This window comes from Ursus americanus, chromosome 8 (genome assembly GCF_024610735.1).
Source record: "Ursus americanus isolate L20-20 chromosome 8, mUrsAme1.1.p, whole genome shotgun sequence".
In the NCBI taxonomy this organism is placed as follows: Eukaryota; Metazoa; Chordata; class Mammalia; order Carnivora; family Ursidae; genus Ursus; species Ursus americanus.
In genome coordinates this window covers 63,762,810-63,783,128 of record NC_142134.1, presented here as the reverse complement: position 1 = coordinate 63,783,128, position 20,319 = coordinate 63,762,810, and the positions used below count along the sequence as shown (strand labels likewise).

General features: G+C 43.2%; 1 protein-coding gene and 1 long non-coding RNA gene across 3 annotated transcripts in view; one reads left to right on the top strand and one right to left on the bottom strand.

The window, feature by feature from the left end:
* The window catches only part of LOC148109600 (uncharacterized), a 35,899-nt gene that overhangs the window by 13,648 nt on the left and 1,932 nt on the right, over nucleotides 1–20,319 (top strand). The window contains exons 3-5 of one of the 2 annotated variants that reach the window (XR_015725570.1): nucleotides 12,426–12,589; nucleotides 18,704–18,859; nucleotides 19,827–19,999. This is a non-coding gene — a long non-coding RNA (uncharacterized LOC148109600). Of the gene's footprint in view, nucleotides 1–12,068; nucleotides 12,590–18,703; nucleotides 18,860–19,826; nucleotides 20,000–20,319 lie in introns of both variants that reach the window. The other variant, XR_015725569.1, reaches the window with a different exon arrangement.
* The window catches only part of SEL1L3 (SEL1L family member 3), a 101,284-nt gene continuing 95,989 nt past the window's right edge, over nucleotides 15,025–20,319 (bottom strand). The window contains exon 24 of the mRNA XM_045771308.2: nucleotides 15,025–16,167. Coding sequence (XP_045627264.2) covers nucleotides 16,028–16,167 — 140 coding nt within the window. The 3' untranslated portion in view covers nucleotides 15,025–16,027. The remainder of the gene's footprint in view (nucleotides 16,168–20,319) is intronic.

Here is a 20,319-nt window from a genome sequence, read left to right as displayed (position 1 = left end):
CCCCTCTCCCCACCAGCCCCCAGTCCCCAGAACCCTGCCAGGGTTCTAAGCTTGGGTTCTGCTTCTGCTGAGCGGCTCAGGCTGGCCATTCAGTGGGGCTGCGACAGAGAGTCACGGATAAACAGCAGAGGACTTGGATTTTATGATGCAGGACTGCTTGACTCACACACTTAACAACTATCTTTGCCTGCTGAGCCGTGTACTTCAGTGGGACACTGCCCTAGGTTATTGACTTGGGTAATTGCTTTGATAAGGATAGAAAATACTCTCTCCCTTGTTTATACTCAATTGGTGAACTCCACGGCCTGGTCAGAATTTTGTCAGAATTTAGTGAAACAGCCCTTTCCAGTGTGGAATGTTCTAGAATGGCAGGATTAAGGAAAGACCCTCTGACACCTACCACAGCAAACCCAGTTCAGTTTTCCCACACTGCCCTTGGGAACTGTTGCTGATTCTGAGTCCCCAGGGTCATTTTCCTCCCTGCCCTCTGTAAGTCCTTGCCAATCCATGGCCCTCAAGTCGCTCAGACTTGTCTGAACCCCAACCGTGAACAGCAATCAAGATACGATCACAGAAAACATTCTAGCTTCCATGCAAATCCGAGTCTGCAAACAGCTTCTTGTGAGGTGGGGTATCCTTCAACCGCTCTCAATGGGTAGATTGGGCCCTACTAGGATCCCTGCTTACAGAGACAGAATTAATGTACAGAAAGTACCAAGTAAATGGTAGGTAGTCGAGAGTGTCAATTCTCTTTCACTTCCGGAGGCCAAGAAACTTGAGCTGGATTATAGAATAGTTGAAATGAGAAAAGGAGGGGGTCTGAAGTCTCTGTGCCTGGTATGAGTAAAAAAGCCCAATCCTTGTATATCAGACCTTGACGTCGGCTCAGAGATGACAGAACGAGACCAGTGAACTGAGCCCAGCTGGTCTGCTGATTGCTCGGGGATCCTAGCAAGTAACGTACACCAGGTGAGCCTGCTCTGGGTGATTGCAGACCTGGGGGTCTCACATACCCTTTCGGTGATAAAATTATAAGGCCTCCCAGAATTCCTATAACGTTTCCTAAAGTCATACTGTTTTTCTCACATTTGTGAGTCTTCTTCAAATGTGAACATTATTCATTTAACCTGTTACTAACCCCCATTAGCTTTTATTTTTATTTTATTTTAACCCCCTATTTTTTATCTTTTTTAATTAAGACTAGTTTTTTAAAGATTTATTTATTTTAGATAGAGAGAGAGTGCAAGTGAGGGGTGTGGTGCAGAGGGAGAGGGAGAGAGAGAATCTCAAGCAGACTCCATGCTGAGCAGGAAGCCTGACACGGGCTCGATCTCAGGGTCATTATATCACGACCTGAGCAGAAACAAAGAGTTAGATGCTTTTTTTTTTTTTAAGACTTTATTTATTTGAGAGAGAGAGAGAGAGCACAAGCAGGAGGGGGGAGCAGATGGAGAGGGAGGTGCAGACTCCCCACAGGGGTGGGGTGGGGGGCTCGATCAATCGCAGGCCCTGGAGATCATGACCTGAGCCGAAGGCAGAGGCTTAACCCACTGAGCTGCCCAGGAGCCCCCTCGAAGCAGTTTTGAGTTCTACATCAGAGACCATGAATAAGAAAGAGTTAGATGCTTAACCGGCGGAGCCCTCCGCCTTTTAGGTTCACAGTAAAATTCAAGCAAAGATACAGAGATTTCCCGTATACCGCTTGCCCCCACACTGTGTAGCCTTCCCCAAATCAACATCCCCCACCAGACTGGTATATTTATTACAGTCGATGAACCTATAGTGACATGTCATTGTCACTCTAAGACCATAGTGTAGATTAGGGTTTACTCATGGTGTTGTGCAGTCTGGGTTTGGACAAATGTATAATGACATGGATCCATCATGATGGGGTATCTTACAGCGCATTTTCACTGCCCTAAAAATCCTCTCTGTTCCACCTATTCATCTCTGCCCTTCCCGATCACACACCTCTTGCAACCACTAACCTTTTTACTGTCTCCATAGTTCTGCCTTTTCCAGAATGTCATATAGTTGCAGTCATATAGAGTGTAACCTTTTCAGATTGGGCTCCTTCACTTAGTAATATGCATTTAAGTTTCTTCTATGTCTTCTCCTGGCTTGACAGCACATTTCTTTTTAGCTCTGCATATTATCCCACTGTCTGGACATACCACAGTTTATCCATTCACCGACCAAAGGGCATCTTAATTCCTTCCTCATTTTGGCAATTATTCATAAAGTTGCCATAAACAGGCATGTGCAGGTTTTCATGCGGACAGAAGTTCTCAATTCATTTGATAAATACCAAATGCAATTGCTGGGTTGTATGTCAAGAGTGCATTTGGTTTTGTAAGAAACCACCAACCTGTCTTCCAGAGTGGCTGTACCATGTCACATTCCCATCAGCAATGAATGGGAGTTCCTGTTGCTCCACCTTTGCCAGTGTTTGGTGTGGTCAGTATTCCCAATTTGGGCCATTCTAATGGGTGTAAGCTTTTTGTTGCTTTATTTTGGGGTCAAAGTGGGACCCTTACGTATAATCAGTATGGGCACCGTTTGACCTGGCCTGTGGTCCTGCCCAAACAACTCTGTTCTTCCTCTTCACAGCGGTGAGCCCTTCCAGACACAATCTGTCCTCATGCCATATGGGGGGAATCAGTAGGTTCTCAACCCAGCACTCACCTGAGATACGTGGGCACTCCAGGTGCAGACAGGAGGCCTGGTGTCTGTCCCATGACTATGTGACCTGCTGCAGGAGGCCTAGGTCAGAGAGGCAGAGGGAGAAGGTGCTTGAAAGTGGCGACCAATTAAAAACACAAGAGGCGGGATGTGGGGCGGGGGGAGTGGGAGGGCAGGCTGTGTCGAGGCATCAGAGCTGCAAGGAGAAACCGCCTTCCTATTCCATGACCTCTCAGCAATTTCTGCCTGGCTGAGCAGCCCGGCCGCAGGAAGGGACACGAAATATGAACCAGGCCAGTTCTCAGTGATCGATTCAGAGTGTATTCTTCATGGACCGAGTAGAAACTAGAAAGTAAGATCTCTCTTTACTGGGTACCAGCCAACCTTCATTCTGAGTCCTTGGTTTCCTTAGGTTGACTTACTAGGAGAATGACCCTTGGTGTTTCTAGCGCCTTCGACTTGCCCTCTAAAGAATCATCTCAGGGGGCGCCGGGGTGGGGGGGCGCAGTCATTGGGCGTCTGCCTTCGGCTCAGGGCATGATCCCAGCACTGTGGGATCGAGCCCCACATCGGGCTCCTCTGCTATGAGCCTGCGTCTTCCTCTCCCACTCCCCCTGCTTGTGTTCCCTCTCTCGCTGGCTGTCTCTATCTCTGTCAAATAAACAAATAAAATCTTAAAAAAATAATAATAATAAAAAAGAATCATCTCAGTCCCTCTGAGCGCCCTGTTGAAGCTATTTGCCACTCGGTAAGCACCAGGAGCCATCAGATGGCCACGTTCAGCTTCTTGACCTATTGAGAGATCAACTGATGTTCGGGTGGCCACGTTCTCTGGCTTTCTTTTTGCAAACTTTCCAGAAAGCAAGTCCATGCCTGTTCAGAGGCAGCCTTTTCTGAGCTCACTCACTGCTGAGTTCCCGGGTCATGCTAACCAAGTGGGAAACCAGAGGCCCACCTGTCAACAGGAGCTCTCTGCTCTGCTCTCTCCTCACTGCACATGTCTTCACCTACAGACCCTCATTCAGGCAGTTCTCCCCACCTGACATGCCCTCCTAGCTGCCTGGCTAAAACCCTGCCCAGCCCAGAGGACTCAGCCCCCACCTCTGTGACTAGCTCTCGCTTCCTGGCTACCACTCTCGCTCTCCATCACTGAATGCCTTGAAACATATCTCGTATTATCTTGGTAATAGGTTGCAAATGTATGTACATTACACCAACATGTGCACTGGAAATATATTTTCTTTAATTTGTCCATAGTCTAGACTTACTTTGAGCACACATCCTCTGGGTATTGGTGGGGATGGCGGGGGGAGTAGGGTGAGGGAGCTATTTAGTCCAAAGTGATGAACTAATGCAGTATCTCCGGGGGATGTTCAGTTTCTTTTTTTTTTTTTTTTTAAAGATTTTATTTATTTATGTGACAGAGAGACAGCCAGCGAGAGAGGGAACACAGCAGGGGAGAGGGAGAGGAAGAAGCAGGCTCCTAGCCGAGGAGCCCGATGTGGGACTCGATCCCGGAACGCCAGGATCATGCCCTGAGCCGAAGGCAGACGCTTAACGACTGCGCTACCCAGGCGCCCCTGGATGTTCAGTTTCTTTAGGTAAAATGCCTCCTCTTTCAGAATCATCCCCCACCCCACCCCCACAACTCCCTTGTAAGATGGTAGAATGGTAGAAGCTGCAGGATTCTTAGGGTGGTGTCTGAAGTCTGAAGTGCTGTCGGGATACGTGGGGTCCCTTCCCTTGGCGTGGACAGTGCTTCAGGGCCAACCTCTCCGACTGCTGCTCACCAGTGACCCCCACTCTGGCTTTCACTGATGTGTAAAGACTTCCATAGCCGGGGCGCCTGGGTGGCTCAGTCAGTTAAGCATCCGATTCTTCATCCCAGCTCAGGGCTTGAGCTCAGGGTTGTGAGTTTGAGCTCCGTGTTGGAGCCTACTTAAAAAAATAAATCAAGATTCCCATTGCTGCAGCCCCTCTTAAAGAAGACAGCCAGCACCCTCAACTACCTTCCCCATGTCTTCCTCAGGGCACACACATGTTTCTGCTCACCTTCAAATCACACAGAAAGTCAAGAAGACTTGGGGAGGCCTCAGACTCTTGCTCTTGGCCACAGCAAGCAGAGGCACTGGTTGAACCTTAGGTATGGGCAGAGGGTCAGCAAGACTGGCGGGCACAGAGGCCATTGAGAGGATGTAGAAAAGGGGGACCACGGCATCTGCTTTCAAACTCTGTTCCTCTCTTCTTTTCCCCACCATGGGCTATAAAGAGTGATTTTATAATAACTCTTTGAACCATAAGTATCTAGTTGTCACAAGTGGAAGGAGTATTGGCTCTCCACTATTGGTAGAAACATCTTTGAGCTAATTCTCCAAATCTATCCTCTGATATAACTAAAGAAATGTAAGAAACCCATTCTTTCCCCACCAGGCCTAGTTGGCAAGCCCATCATCCTGTTAATGAAGTCAAATATCTGTTTTCTTCCACTCTCTGGTTATAAGCTTTAGGGCTTTCTCTGGGGGAGAAAGCTTCAAAGGAACAGGAGTTGTGGGAGAAATTAAAATACATTGGTTTAATATTTGCAAATATTGTCCCAAATTTCATCTTGTTGAACGCTTGTGCTTTTATTTAACTTTTTACATTTGTTGGTCCTCTCTTTCCAAGAAAGTAAAATGCCTGTTTCATCCACCACGGAGTTTCACACGCTGTTACATACAGAGTAAATTCACACAGGAAAATTAGAAACAAAATTTTACAGCTTCATCGAAGTGTCATTGACACACGACGTAGTGCACATGTTTAAAGAATACAATTTGATAGGTTTTGACATATGTAAACACCCGTGAAACCACCATCAAAATCTAGATAATGAACATATCTATCATGCCCAGAAGTTTCAAAGCATCTTCCCTGCCCCCGCATCTCACTTCAACCCTTATGTGCCTTAAGTAATCACCGATCAGCCTTCTGTCCTTATAGATTAGTTGGCATTTTCTCGAATTTCATGTAAATGGTAGAATTTGGTATGTACTCTTTCTTGTCTGGCTTCTCTCACTCAGCATAATTAATGTGACATTCATCCATAGCTTATGTGTAGCCATAGCTCATTCCCTTTTATTTTATACTGAGTAGTAGTGCGTTGTATGGATATACCGTAATTTGTTTATCCCTTCTTTTGTTCATGCACATTTGAGTTGTTTCCAGTTTAGGGCTATTACAAAGGAAGCTGCTATGAACACTGCATACAAGTGGATTCACATTTTTATTTTTCTTGGGTAAATACCTGGGAGTGGAATGACTGGGCCGTATGGAGAAAGTAGAGTTGCCAGATTCAGTAAATAAAAATACAAAGTACCCAATTAAATTGCATTTTATTTAAAAGATTTTATTTATTTATTTGACAGAGAGAGAGACAGCCAGCGAGAGAGGGAACACAAGCAGGGGGAGTGGGAGAGGAAGAAGCAGGCTCCCAGTGGAGGAGCCTGATGTGGGGCTCGATCCCAGAACGCCAGGATCATGCCCTGAGCCGAAGGCAGACGCTTAACGACTGAGCCACCCAGGCGCCCCTGAATTTCAGATAAACAGCAAGTGACTTTTTTAATATATATGTCTCATTAATTTTTTAGGCCATACCTATGTTAAAAATTATTTATTATTTATGTGAGGTTCAAATTTAACTCCCTTCATTTTCTCCAACAACGCTAAATTAACTAAATGAACACTTAATGAATGCTATTAACTTTTTAAGAAACTGCCAACCGTTTTTCTGAAGTGGTCGTAACACTAACATTCCCACACACAACTGAGAGTTCCAGCTCCTTCATGTTCCCATCAACACTTAGTATGATCAATCTTTTCATATTAGCCATGCTAGGAAGTATGCAGGGGTGTAGCAATGTGATTTTAACTTGCATTTCCATAGTGACTACTGATACTGAGTATATTTTTAATGTGCTGCTTTGGCATGCCTAGAGCTAGCTTGATGAGGAGTCTGTTCAGTTTATCCACCCCCCCCCTTTTTTTTGTATTGGATTTCTGAGGTCTTATTTTTGAGTTCTAAGAATTCTTTACATATGCTGTATACAAGTCCTTTATCATATACATTTTTTTTTGCAGATATATTCTCCCAGTTTGTGGCATGTTTTTATCATTTGTGTTAACAATGTCTTTTGAAGAGGAAGAATTTTTCATTTTGATCAAATCTGATTTGTTGATATTTTTCTCTTATACTTCATGCTTTTGTGTCCTTTGTAAAAAATCTTTGCCAATTCAAGATTACTAATATTTTTTTAGAAGTTTTATAGTTTTAGCCTGTACATTTAGACTTATGATCTACTTTGAGTTAATTTTTATATATGGTGTAAGGTAAGGTTCAAGTTCAATTTTTTGCTTATAAATATCAAGTTGTTCTTTTTAAGAAGAGATTATTCTTTCTCCAAGGCAGTTGAATGTCTTGGCCAATTTGCTGAAAATCAATTGACCATATATGTGTGGGAATTTCTAAAATTTCTATTCTGTGCCATTTATCTATATGTCTATTTCCGAGGCATTACCATGCTGTCTTAATAACTGTAGCTTTATTGTAAGTCTTAAAATCAGGTAGTGTCAGTCCTCTAGTTTGGGGTGTTTTTTTTCTGTTTTTTTGTTTTTTTAGTATTGCCTTAGTTGTTCTAGGTCCTTTGTATTTCTATACAAATTTTAGAATCAGCTTGGCAATTTCTACCCAAAAAAGTCCTGCCGAGATTTTGATTGCTATTGCATTGAACATATAAATCAATTTGGTGAAGATTGACATCTGGAAAATATTAAGTCTTTTGACCCATGAGCATGATCCATCTTTTCATTTTATTTAGCTTTTCTTTAATTTTTTTCAGTAATGTTCTTAGTTTCAGAATACATATCTTACGTATCTTTGGTTAAATTTATCCCTAGATGTTTCATATTATCTGATGCTCTTGTAAATAGTTTTTTAAAAAAATTTCACATTTCAACTTTTTCTTGGTAATGTATCAAAATATAACCCAGTTTTGTATGTTGACTTTGGGTCCCACAAGCTTACTGAAGTCATTTAGTTGTTATAGTATCTTTTTTGTGTATTCCTTAGAAGTTTTACAGAGGACTTTCAGTACAATACTAAATAGAACTGACGAGAGCAGACGTTTTTGCTTTGTTTTCATTTCTTAAATTTTTGATAGAGTTGACCGCTATAGTCATCTGGGCGTGGAAATTTCTTTTTGGAAAGGTTTTTAAACTAGGAATTCAATTTCCTTAAAAGCTGTGGACTATTCACGTTATCTATTCTTGCATTAGCCTTGGCAGTCAGTTCATGTCTTTTAGGGAATTTTCCATCTTATGTATGATGTCAAATGTATTGGTGTAAAGTTTTCATAATATTCCCTTATTAATCTTTTTATGTCTGTAAGATCTGTAGTGATATTATTAATTTATTCCTGATACTGGCAATTTTTTATCTTTTCTCCAGAGCTTTATGAATTTCATTGATTCATTTTTCTCAAATAACCAGCTTTGATTTCATTGATTTTCTTTACTTTTCTGGTTTCAATTTCATTAATATCTTCTCTTTTCCTTATTATTTCTTTTCTTCTGTTTACTTTGAGTTTATTTTGCTCTTCTTTTTCCTTATGGTAGAAATTTAGATCATTGATTTGAGAACTACCTCTTTTCTTTTTTTTTTTTTTTTTAGATTTATTTATTTAGTTTAGTGAGAGCATGAGAGAGCACGAGCAGAGGAAGGGACAGAGGCAGAGAGAGAGAAGGTCCTCAAGCAGACTCCCTGCTGAGCACAGAGCCCAACTTGGGGCTCGATTCGAGGACCCGGAGATTATGACCTGAGCCAAAATCAAGAGTCAGCCACTTCACCAACTAAGCCACCCAGGGGCCTCTTTTCTTATAAACAGTTAATGTCATACGGTCCTACAAATTTTGATGTGTCACGTGTTTATTATTATTCAGTTCAAAATATTTTCTGATTTCCTTTGAGATTTCTTCTTTGATCAATGGGTTGTTTGACAATGTATTGTTTCTTTTCCAGCTATTCTAGTTGCTTTATTTTTAACTTCTAATTTATTTCCATTGTGGTCAGATAATATATTCTGTAAGATTTCTACATTTTGAATTCTATTGAGACTTGTTTTATGGCTCAGGATATAGTTTAATCTTCATAAACATTCCATGTGTCCTCAAAGGAATGTGTATTTTGTGATTTGAGGGTATAAAGTGTTTTTGTTATTCAGGTCTTCTGTATACTTAATGATTTATTTTTGGTTGTTCTATTACTGAAAGAAGTGTGTTAATGTTTACAATTTGTGGATTTATCTATTTCTCCTTATTTCTATTTATTCCATCTTCCTGATTTATTGTCCCTTTTAACATAATGAAGTATCCTTTTTTGTCTCTTGTAACACTCCTTGTCTTAAGGTCTATTTTGCCCGATGTTAATAAAGCTCCTCTAGCTTTCTTATTCCCCATTTATATCTTTTAGTAATGTGCTACTTTTAGAAAATGCTACGTATTTTTAAAGGCTTCTTTCTAGCTTTTTCTAATTTTAAAATCCAGGCAATTTCGGGGCGCCTGGGTGGCACAGCGGTTGAGCGTCTGCCTTCGGCTCAGGGCGTGATCCCGGCGAACTGGGATCGAGCCCCACATCAGGCTCCTCTGCTATGAGCCTGCTTCTTCCTCTCCCACTCCCCCTGCTTGTGTTCCCTCTCTCGCTGGCTGTCTCTATATAGATAAATAAAATCTTTAAAAAAAATATTAAAATCCGGGCAATTTCATCAGGGTTGACTTTTTCTCACCAGTGGTTGGTTCTCTGCTTTGCTGATTTCCGTAGCCTGTGCTTTTTCTGTCCATTGGTTAATCCAACACTGTCTTCACGACACCAGAGCTTTTGCAAAATGTGCTTTCACACAGACTCATTAAAGGAAAGCCAAGGCTAGAGTCACAGTGAAAGCCCGAATCAAGAGATTACAGGGTCCACCCATTTTTTTCCCCTTCAAGGATATTTACATGTAGCAGACTGAACTCCAACAAACACCAGCCGATTCTGAGCACTAAGGACAATTTTAGTTTGTTCAGTGTTTCTTCATTTCTTGTATTTGGACCTCAGGTACCCAAAGTTGAGTTAATTGTTCTCTTGAGTTCATGGCACACCACTGCTGCTCTTCTTGTTGTTGTAATACTTTTCCTTTGCTCACACAGTCTTTCTCCCTGTCCCTGCCTCTGAATACTTCACCAGCCGCTCTAATAGTCTGAGCCAGTGATAGGTGATTTGAGCCAATGATTCTCAACCAGGACAAACTTCCTCCATCCCCACCAGGAAACATCTGGAAATGTTTGGAGAACATTTTGGTTGTCCTGAAGAGGTGCTACTGGCATTTAGGAGAGAGAAATCAGAGATGCTGGTAAGCATCCTACAATGCATAGGATAAACCCCCACAACAAAGAACTAGGTAGCCCCAAATGTGGATATCATGAAGGCTTAGAGCTATATGTGCGTCCTGGAAAAAAAAGTATAAATATATCCACACATGACTATATACATATACTTATGTGTGTATATAATACTCTTTGGGAGTTTGATTTTTAATATACATAAATAGTATTGAAATACGGATCTTATTCAGTTTCTTACTTTTTTCATGTGTTAATATGTTTGTTGACATCTTTCTGTGTGGCTGCTCGTAAGTCTAGTCCTTCCGTTCTGACTGATGCGTTGTTTTCATTACATTCATCTGTTGCATCCGTTCTCCTACTGATGGACATCCAGGCTGTTCCATCTCCTGCTCTCTGAGACAGGGCTGTGATCTTATCCTCTCTCATACTTCATCCCATCAGACCTGTGCAGTCCGTGGAGCCCATCCTCAAGCGTAGGCTTGCTGGGTAATAAACCCTTTTCCCTAAGTACCTTACTGCCATATTGCGCACCAGTTTGCCCTCCTGCCAGCCAGGCACGAGAGCTTCTATTCCCCCATATCTCAGAGTGTTTTCTTTCTCTTTTTTCACACATGTGGATATGAAGTAATATCTTCTAATTTCAATTTGTATTTCTTTGACTTCAGGTTGGATTGAGCGGCCTTTTCTCCTTTTAAGTTGTTAGATTTTTCTCTTTCCATGAGTTGCCTGATCATATGCTTTGAATATTTTTCTACTGGGTTTTCTGTTGTGGTCGATTAGTGTGCATTCATTGTACGTTGTAGGTATCGATCCTTTGTGGTGATGGATGCTGCAAATGCCTCCTCCCAATCCGTCACCCATCTGCCAATTTCGTCTATGGTCATCAGAGCAGAAATCCTTTACTTTTGAAAAAAAGAAATCTATCTATTGTTTAAAAAATCTTTTCTGATTCAAAATCAGTAAAATACTGTCCTGTATTTTCTCCTACTAGCTTTCCAGGTCTGCCTTTCACAGCTAAGTCTTTAATTAAATTTGACATTTATTTTTTTTTGTATAAAGGACACGAAATACAGTTTGCATCTTATTTTTCTACCTATGAAGAGCCAATTTCCTAACTCTGTCTACTAAATATTCCATTCTTAGTCCAACTGGTTTGTGATGACACTTTATCATATACCAAATGTCCATTTGTAATTGGTCTGCTCCTGGGCTCTCCATCGTTCCCCTTTGAACCATTTGTCCATTCCTCCCTCACCACCCCACTGTTTGTGTTACTGTGTTTGTAGTAAAATGATGTTTGGTAGGTGAATTCTCTTCCCTCTTCTTTTTCAAATTTTCTTTACCTGTGCGTTGACTTATATTCTTCCATACACATTTTATTTTATTTTTTAAGATTTTATTTATTTATTTGAGAGAGAGAAGGAGAGAGTGAGAGAGAGCACAAGCAGGGGGAGCTGTAGAGGGGAAGGGAGGAACAGGGCCCCCACTGGGAGCCCAATGTGGGACTTGATGTGGGGCTCCATCCCAGGACCCCAGGACTAAGACCTGAGCCAAAGGTAGATGCTTAACCCACTGAGCCACCCGGGCGCCCCTCCATACATTTTAAAATCTGTTTGTCAGTTCCTCACAAACACAAAATCAGGACTTTGACTGAAATATTGAATTCATACATTAATTTTGAGGAAATTAACATATTTATATGTTATTATTCGATCCATGGAGATGGCATATCATTTATTTATTTATATCTTCTTTTATGCACTTTAATATCTTTTAGTTTTCTTTGTAAAGATCTAGTGAATTTACTGTTGGGTCAATTACTGGACATTTTTAAACTGTGTTGTTATAAAGGAAATTAATATTTTAATTATTTAGTATTTTATTTAGTATAGGAAATACTAAACATCTTATATTGCTGGTTTAGGGAAACACTATTTTTTTTGAATTGACATTTTATCCTACATTTTTTTTAGACCCTGTGTTGGGACTTCAGATGAGTCACAACTTGGCATCTTCCTCTACCAGAGTGGAAAGAAAGACTACCACTTCCCCAGCTGACAGAGGCTTGAAAATGATTAAGCAGTAGATGAATCTGGGAATCACGCTCGGCTTTGCCAAAATGCGGTCACTAAGAATAAAGAGAAGGAAGTCCAAAGCATGGATTGTAAATTCAAATACCTAGGCAGGCTAGGTGTAAAGCAGCAGGGAATGGTGGGGACTGGGGTAAACCAGAAAGTACAGGCTCTGTCTAAAAGAGGCAGATGCCCTTAGCTTTAGCTAATTCTTGTCGTGCAGCAATGAAAACTTTTTTTTTTTTTTTACATCTTCAGATTTTATTAGGAGAAGCCCCAAATCCTCAATTTTATGATGTTAAGAAATGATTCAAATTTTTAAAAATACTGGATGGGCCAAAGAAATCACATCTTGATTTGTTTCACAATCTACTGGTCTACATCCCATGGTCTAAGAATGTCCTAAAGGGAGGAGACAATAGGTAAGTAAGTGAACATCAACTCTGGACCCCACTCTTCCATTCCTTTCCCTACCCTCACCCCAAGTTGACTTCATTGTGCAGGGTTCTATTCCAGTCAGCCTAACACTAGCCTCATAGGAAGCGAATTTAGAACTCGAGGAGAGAAGAGGGAGGTCGAGGCTTGAGAAGGAATGAGCTGGACCCAGATCACACAAGCTGAAAACTCTTGAGAGAACAGGTGCCTAAGATGGGACAAGAACTGATAGTGACCTACCTACCAGCTTCACCTGAAGTAGTTTGGTGCTGGAACTACTCCAGCTCTTTCCAGCATGATCTGGAGATGAGCACGTTTGGACAACTGTCTCAGATCAGGATGGCTCCCATGAGTCCATGTTCTGGAACTGAATCAGCCTCCTACAATGTCTCTGATTGGTGTTATGGGCTGAACTGTGTCCACCCAACATTCCCATGTTGAAGTCTAACACTCAGTATCTCAGAATGTGATTGTGTTCAGAGATGGGGCCTTTACAAAGATCATTAAGGTAAAATGTGGTCATTAGGGTGGGCACTGATCCAATATGATCGGTGTCTTTTTAAGAGGAGATGAGGACACGGACACACATAGAGGAAAGAGCGTGTGAAGACATTGGAAGAAGGTGGCCATCTAGAAGCCAAGAAGAGAGGTAAAACAGAAGAAAACAGCCCTGCTGGCACCTTGGTCTTGGACTTCCAGGCTCCCAAACTGTGAGGAAATACATTTTTGATGGTTAAGCCCCTGTCTGTGGTGCTTTGTTATGGTGGCTCTAGCGGACGAATACAGCTGTGTGCCTTGGAAATGGACCCTGAGAAGCAGGGTTGCAAGTGAAGCTTTAAGGGACCAGTGTCAGGAAATTCTACACAAAAACAAGGAAGGCAGAAATAGGTAGAGGGAGAAATTGAACTATAATGAGGTTGCCATCAAGGTAGTGTTCTGGAGTTGGGATGGCCCTTCAGGACTGTTCCAAATGAGGCAAGAAGCCTTTTTTCCTACAGAGGTCATTCTTAAGGTGAAAGGTGGCGGGAGGTGATTCCTTCTCCCCACCCCTCACCACCCCGCAAAACATTTGGCCAGGTCTGGAGATACTTTTGGTTGTCATAACTGGGGGCCGGGTGTGTGTGTGTGTGGTGGGGGGTGCATGCACTCCTGGCATCTAGTGAGTAGAGCCCCGGGGTGCTGCTGAGAAATACCCCACAATGCACGAGGCAGCCCCTACAACAAAGAGCCATCTGGTCCCAAGTGTCAGTAGTCCTGAGGTTGAGAAAGCCTGCCAGACCTCAACACGTCATTGACCACGAGGCGCTCTTGCAAGGACGTAAGCTTGGGCAGGTCCCTGGAGCTGAGGGCAATTCCCAGTGAGCCGTCTGCAGTCTTATGATCCCAGCCACTGAAGATTGAGCGTTTACCAGGAAGAGAGGATCCAGGTAGAGCAAAGAGCCCTTTATGGGGACCCTCAGTCTTCTTTCTTTTGATTTTTTTTGAAGATTTTATTTTATTTTTTTTTTTAAAGATTTTATTTATTTATTCGACAGAGATAGAGACAGCCAGCGAGAGAGGGAACACAAGCAGGGGGAGTGGGAGAGGAAGAAGCAGGCTCATAGTGGAGGAGCCTGATGTGGGGCTCGATCCCGTAACGCCGGGATCACGCCCTGAGCCGAAGGCAGACGCTTAACCGCTGTGCCACCCAGGCGCCCCTGAAGATTTTATTTTTAAGTAATCTCTACACCCAAAGTGGGGATTGAACTTACAACCCTGAGATGAAGAGTCACCTGCTCTACCAACCGTGCCAGCCAGACACCCCTCAGAATTTTCTTTTTAATAAAAATAACAACCAACCATGTTCAGGACACTGTTTTGGGGGTTTTACCTATATTATCTCATTTAAGCCACATGGAACATCAGGAGAGGTGGATTTTATGACCCTTATTTTATAAACAGTAATCCAAGACTCAGAGGGTTAATCACTCACCCAAGGTTATTGAGCTAGAAAGTTACAGAATCAGAATTTGAATCCAGGGTCATGGGACTCTAAAGTCTGGCTCTCTTGCAAGCAGGGAAGACAGCCCTTGGTAAAACAAGAACAGTCTACACGGCACACAGAGGAGAAAGATCACGGCCTGCAGACGTCACCCAGTATATGGTATAAATACAGTCCCAGCGTAGCCAGAAGCCCTAAAATGATGTCTGGTCCCGTGCAAACATCACAGAGGCCAGACTGAGCGTGGGATCCCTGGAGAGGAGCCGCCTTCCACCTTCATATCTGTAAACGTCATAAGTTACCAGAAATAATCCCTCTCATCAGAAGGACTCTTCTATTTTTTTTTTTTTTTTTGCCCCCTCAAGGAGTATGCATGGACCTTGCGACTTTGTATAAGGACAACAGTAACTACAAGAAAGAAAGCAAGCCACGTCCCAGGAGTCAACGGTATAAAAATAATTTTTATTTACTACCGTAAATAAAGTAGTGCAAAGAGAAGTTCGGACCCACGATATTGCATTACTGACTTATTTACCGCCTTAGCAGCATACGGTGTATGGACAGTCTGCTCTTCCCCTTCCTCTCTCTTCCTCTCTCTGTCTCACACACACATACACGCGCCCTTACACAAACTCAGGCAGGCGTAAGGGGTAGGGATGGAACTATGAGCTAAAGGCTTATTTCCTGCATATTCCACTGCCGCCAGTCTATTCTAATGGGTAATTCATGGAGAAGACTACAGTTAAATACTAAGAATTTTCTAAATGTTATTTTATGGATTCAATTGAAAAGGAAATGATATCCAACAATGTCATTAAATGATCTGGAAGCACGACCCTAGAAAAAGTCAAGGAGAAGAATGTAAACCCATTTACAAAGCTGTCTCCTTCCCCGCGTTTCCAGCCACAACTGATATCTTTCAAGATGCCTTAGAACTGCTGGGTCTTGGAAGTCAAATTGAAATCTGCCTTTTGGACGTTGAGGAGCAGGGCTGTGGTCAACACACATCCCGAAAGATTCTCTAACGGGTGGAGAGGTCACAGTTTTCTGTTCTTTAATGAAAGGGAACGAACGAGGGGCTAAGATTCTTAAAATACATCTCAGGGTATAAGGAGTCAGATACACCAGCGGGCAAACTATGACCCCCCCCATGCACACGGTCACTAGGGATGGACTCAGCAGTGACCCAGTCAACCTCCCCGACACGCCCCTGTAATCAGGATGTTCCTTGTATTTTGTCTGAGAACCTTTGGTTTACCCACTGCCTGCTCTGGGTACTTCCTTGTAATTGGATTAAAAAAAAAAAAAAGACACCAAGTGCAAAATTCGCATCCAGTTGACAAGACATGTAAGGTGTTTATCAGCGTTATGCCCTAGACCCCGCTTTCCAATACCAGCTGCTGACGGGCTTCTCTCTCAGCGGGACAGACCTGGAGCGCACAGTTCACTCTCCAGGCTCTGCGTTGTTAGGGACTGTGGGCTGGTCCTGAGCGGAGGCATCTGCAGCTGGAGTCACAGCTGGACTTGCGGTGGGAGCCGTGGGGTCTGCGGAGGCCCGGGCTGGTGTCGGACGGGAACCGCTGGCTGCAGAGACAGGGACAGCAGGTGCTGAATGTGCAAACCAGTACGTGCAAGACACACAACCGCACCCAGCCCCTCGCAAGCCAGGGCAGATGCGTCTGGTCCAGTGGCCCTGACACCAATAGATAAGTAACTCCACACCCATTATCTAGGTTCCTTGGACTTTGGTGTCCCCTCCTATAAAATGGCAGATTGGGATGGACGTGCAAAGATCTCTGATGGTTCTGACATCTTGGGATTCCAAGTTCTGCGTTTATGCTGTGACTTCTAGGCAAATGTTTGCATTGAAAGAAAGAAAGAAAGAAAGAAAGAAAGAAAGAAAGAAAGAAAGAAAGAAGAAAGAAAGAAAGAAAAGAAAGAAAAGAAAGAAAGAAGAAAGGAAGGAAGGAAGGAAGGAAGAAAGAAGAAAGAAAGAAAGAAGAAAGAAAGAAAGAAAGAAAGAAAGAAAGAAAGAGAAAGAAAGAAGAAAGAAAGAAAGAAAGAAAGAAAGAAAGAAAGAAAGAAAGAAAGAAAGAAAGAAAGAAAAAGAAAAGGAGGCAAGGAAAGGAAAGGCAAGGAAAGGACAGACGAACAACTCTCTGGTCTATGTCTCCCGCGGTCATCTCTTTTTCTCTCATGGTGTTGACGCAATGCAAGCTATGAATTATACCAGTCCATCAGAAAGGAGTGTTTGTTTTATTCACATTCTTATTCCCATTGGATGAAGTATCAAATTTGGTTTAAATTATGTTATTTAAATAAATGTTTTAAAATCATAATTATTCGATTTAATTATTTATCAATCTACCTTTAGTAAAAAGGTTGAACCACCATAAATATTAGGGAAGCTTCTAAAGTTCTGTACTTTATGTCAGTGGTTTTCAAAGAGGGCGATTTTGGTTCCCGGGGGACACCTGGCAATATCGGTAGGTGTTTTCAGTGGTCACAGCTGGAGGGCAGGTTGCTGCTGGTGGATCGTAGGTAGAGGCCGGGATGCTGCGAAGCATCCTACGACACAGGGGATAACCTGCCTACACCCAGAACGATCCAGCTCCAAGTATCAGTAGTGCCGAGGCGGGCACACCCCGCTTTCTGGACTGAGGCTGAGATGTATCCTGGTTCATCAGATTGTGGGATCTGGAAACTGGCCACTCTCCGTTATCAGTATGTGATACTGGATTGGACAAATCCCCTGTCTCCTTCTGCCTTCAAAAAATGGGGAAAATAGAAGTATCTACACCCACGCTCAATTGTTGCGAGGATTAAATGAGTTAATGTATACAAAGTGCCCAGAAGAGCGTCTGGCCCGTGCAGGTCCTCCACAAATGTGAGCCATCAGTACTGGCGATAGTCTGTTTCACCCTGGAAGTGTGCTTTAGGATTTATGAATTTCAGGGACGTGGCTTGCAGGACTGATGAAAGAGTTAGTTGGTGCGTCTGAGTCTGGGGTCTCTCCAGCTCTTTTAGGCCCCTGGAGCTTCTGAAAACAGCAGAAACTCTGAAGCAAGAGAAACAGCAAAGCTTTGAAGCCAGGAGTCACGTGACTCTGCCATTTACCAAATAAGTGATCTTAGGCCAGTTCTTCAACCTCTCTGAGCTGCGGTCTCTTCATCTGTGATATGGGGACAGCAGTTTGCAGACAAGCGTGACATTTGGCTCAGACAGGGGCCAGCGTTTGTGCAAACAATTGTTAGCTTGTCTTTGAGCAGCAATCTTAATCAAGCTCGGCAGTCCCTGAGTCTTAGACAATTTTCAGTAGGTGGAACCATTTTTAAGGGTTCCCAGGGTCCATCCTGCAATGTATTGACTTTAAGAAGATGACACCACATTGACGACCTGATTTCTCGATAAACTCTTCGAGAGTTCCAGCTCCGCGAGGCCATTCCAGGGACTTCAGGAATGAGCTCCGAAGCCCCTTGCCTTTCTGGATATGGAATTTCCTAGGAACCCCTTCCAACAGCTACAGTATATTTTCTGGATCCAGAGACAGTTTTGAGAGAACAGGAAAGACAATGATGGCGGTTGGTGGGACGGGGAGGAGGAACCAGGGTATTATATAAGGACGTGAAGTTTCTAGGTTCAAGCCATCACTCTGGCGGGTGATCTAACCATGGCAGGAAGGATGAAGCCCAGTGCCATGGTACAAAGACCATTGGCTGGAGTCAGGAAACAGGGTCTGGGAGAGTCTCATTTATCGGCTACTAATAGGTGACTTTGGGGTGGGTACTGAGCGGCAGACATTTCAGTCCTAAAATGCTTGAATCTCACAGGTCTTGGATCGGATGATGTCCAAGACCCCCGTGGGCCCTAAGATTTATCTTTCTGATGATCTCTGAGGAAGTTCACGAAGTACTAAGGCATGCATTTTTTTTTTTCCTTTTCAAGCTCTGGGAGAAAAAAAAAAGTTTAAATCACCATGGTAACAAGATAAATCAGCAATCAGTTTTCTGATTAAAACAAAAAAGTGCCAATGTGTAAATGTAGAAGGAATGCATAATTAGCATGCCACCATTTAAATCTTCTTGTAAGAACATAATAAAAATGCTTGATGTTTCTACAGTAAATTTGTTATCATCCACGGGAGAACGCCCCCCTTCCATCAGGGGGTTTGCAATCACTGGACGAGCCCCCCACGGCCCATCATCATTTTAAAGTGGCCTCTTTGTCTCTGCTCACCTGAAATGCGTGCTAATTTGATTACCAGACTGGAATCAAGGTAACCAGGAAAGTAAGTGTGCTGTTTCAGAAAGGATAGAGTATATGCCAGAGCCAGATCGGAGGGATTTTTGTATTGCTTGCCGCCTGGGGGACCCTATTCTGTACATGAGTGAGAATAATCGGAAGCTGGCCCTGAGTGGGGTAGACCAGGGTTTGGCAGACTGCAGCCCACCGCCCAAATGGGGCTCACTGCCTGTTTTCGGATGGCTTGCAGTCTAAGAATGGTTTCTCCATTTTTAAATGGTTGAACAGAAATCAAGAGAGGAATAATATTTTGTGACAGGTGAAAAACATAGGAGATTCAGATTTTCACACCTGTAGTAAAGTTTTATTGGAAACGAGCCATGCCCACTCGTTTTCATGTACGGTCAATGGCCGCTTGGCCCTATAATGAAAGCCGAGCAGCTGAGATGACTCTCAAAGCCCCAAATGTTTATTATCTGGCCCTTTGCAGAAAAGGTTTGTCAATCCCTACGGTGGGTCATCGCGGGAAAAAGGTCTGCTTGCCACTTGACCAGATGGGAGCATAAAAGAAAAGAATATGAGGGAATATACTGGGTCAGGCCTGAGATAGTATAATGTTTGCAAAGATAGAGCCCATGGGGGTGAGGTGGGGGTGGGTTGGGAAGGAGAAACCTTGGAAATCCTGTGCAATCAATAAGATCTAGCCTACTTCACCTGGGCCTCTAGATCTAGCGGGACCCCAGGACAAGTATAAGATTCATGTCATTTAACTATTTCTCATGAGTGAAGCTACTGGGTCAGCGCCAAGGGTAATGAGAAAAGTGAAATCTCGCCATTAAACAGCTCTGACTTGAAGGCTACTACTTTTTTCCATGAACGCCACTTTCTGACATTTCACTGTAAGTTTAGTAGCAACCTCATTAAGTGGAAATGTAGAGGACAGGAAAAGAGGAGAAACGGTGTAATTAATCTTGTTCATATCATCCTACTCATTTTCAAAGACCACTGGGCTAACCACTTGAGCAGACAGAGTAAGTTGGCTTCAATTCCGGCTGTTTTGAATGGAACAACATCGGTTTAAGAGGTTACCTCGTCGTACCCAGGAGCTGCTGGTTCGCCAGGTCTCGCTCCATGCTGTGCCTTCTACCGAGACATCAAGTTCCCGGTAATACTGGTAAGTCCAGACTCTCTCTGGAAGGGTACCCTCCGTTTTGTCCCTCTGTCCTCTCTTTACCCTTCTTCAGGCAGCCAGCCAACCTCCATGCTTTCTCGGTCTCCGGGGGGACTTTTGGCTGGGCAGAAATGGAATCGGTTCTAGACACACTTTGCTTTGGGAATTTTTTGTGTTTTTTCCCCAAAAGCCTGAGTCCATTAAGGCAATTATGCTTGGCGGGCCTGACAGGGGAGAGGTGGAGCACTTCAGAGACTCAGCAAGGCGGGGGAAGGAGCGTCTGGAACCTGGGAAGCTGGCTGAGCCTGGCTGTGGTTTGTACC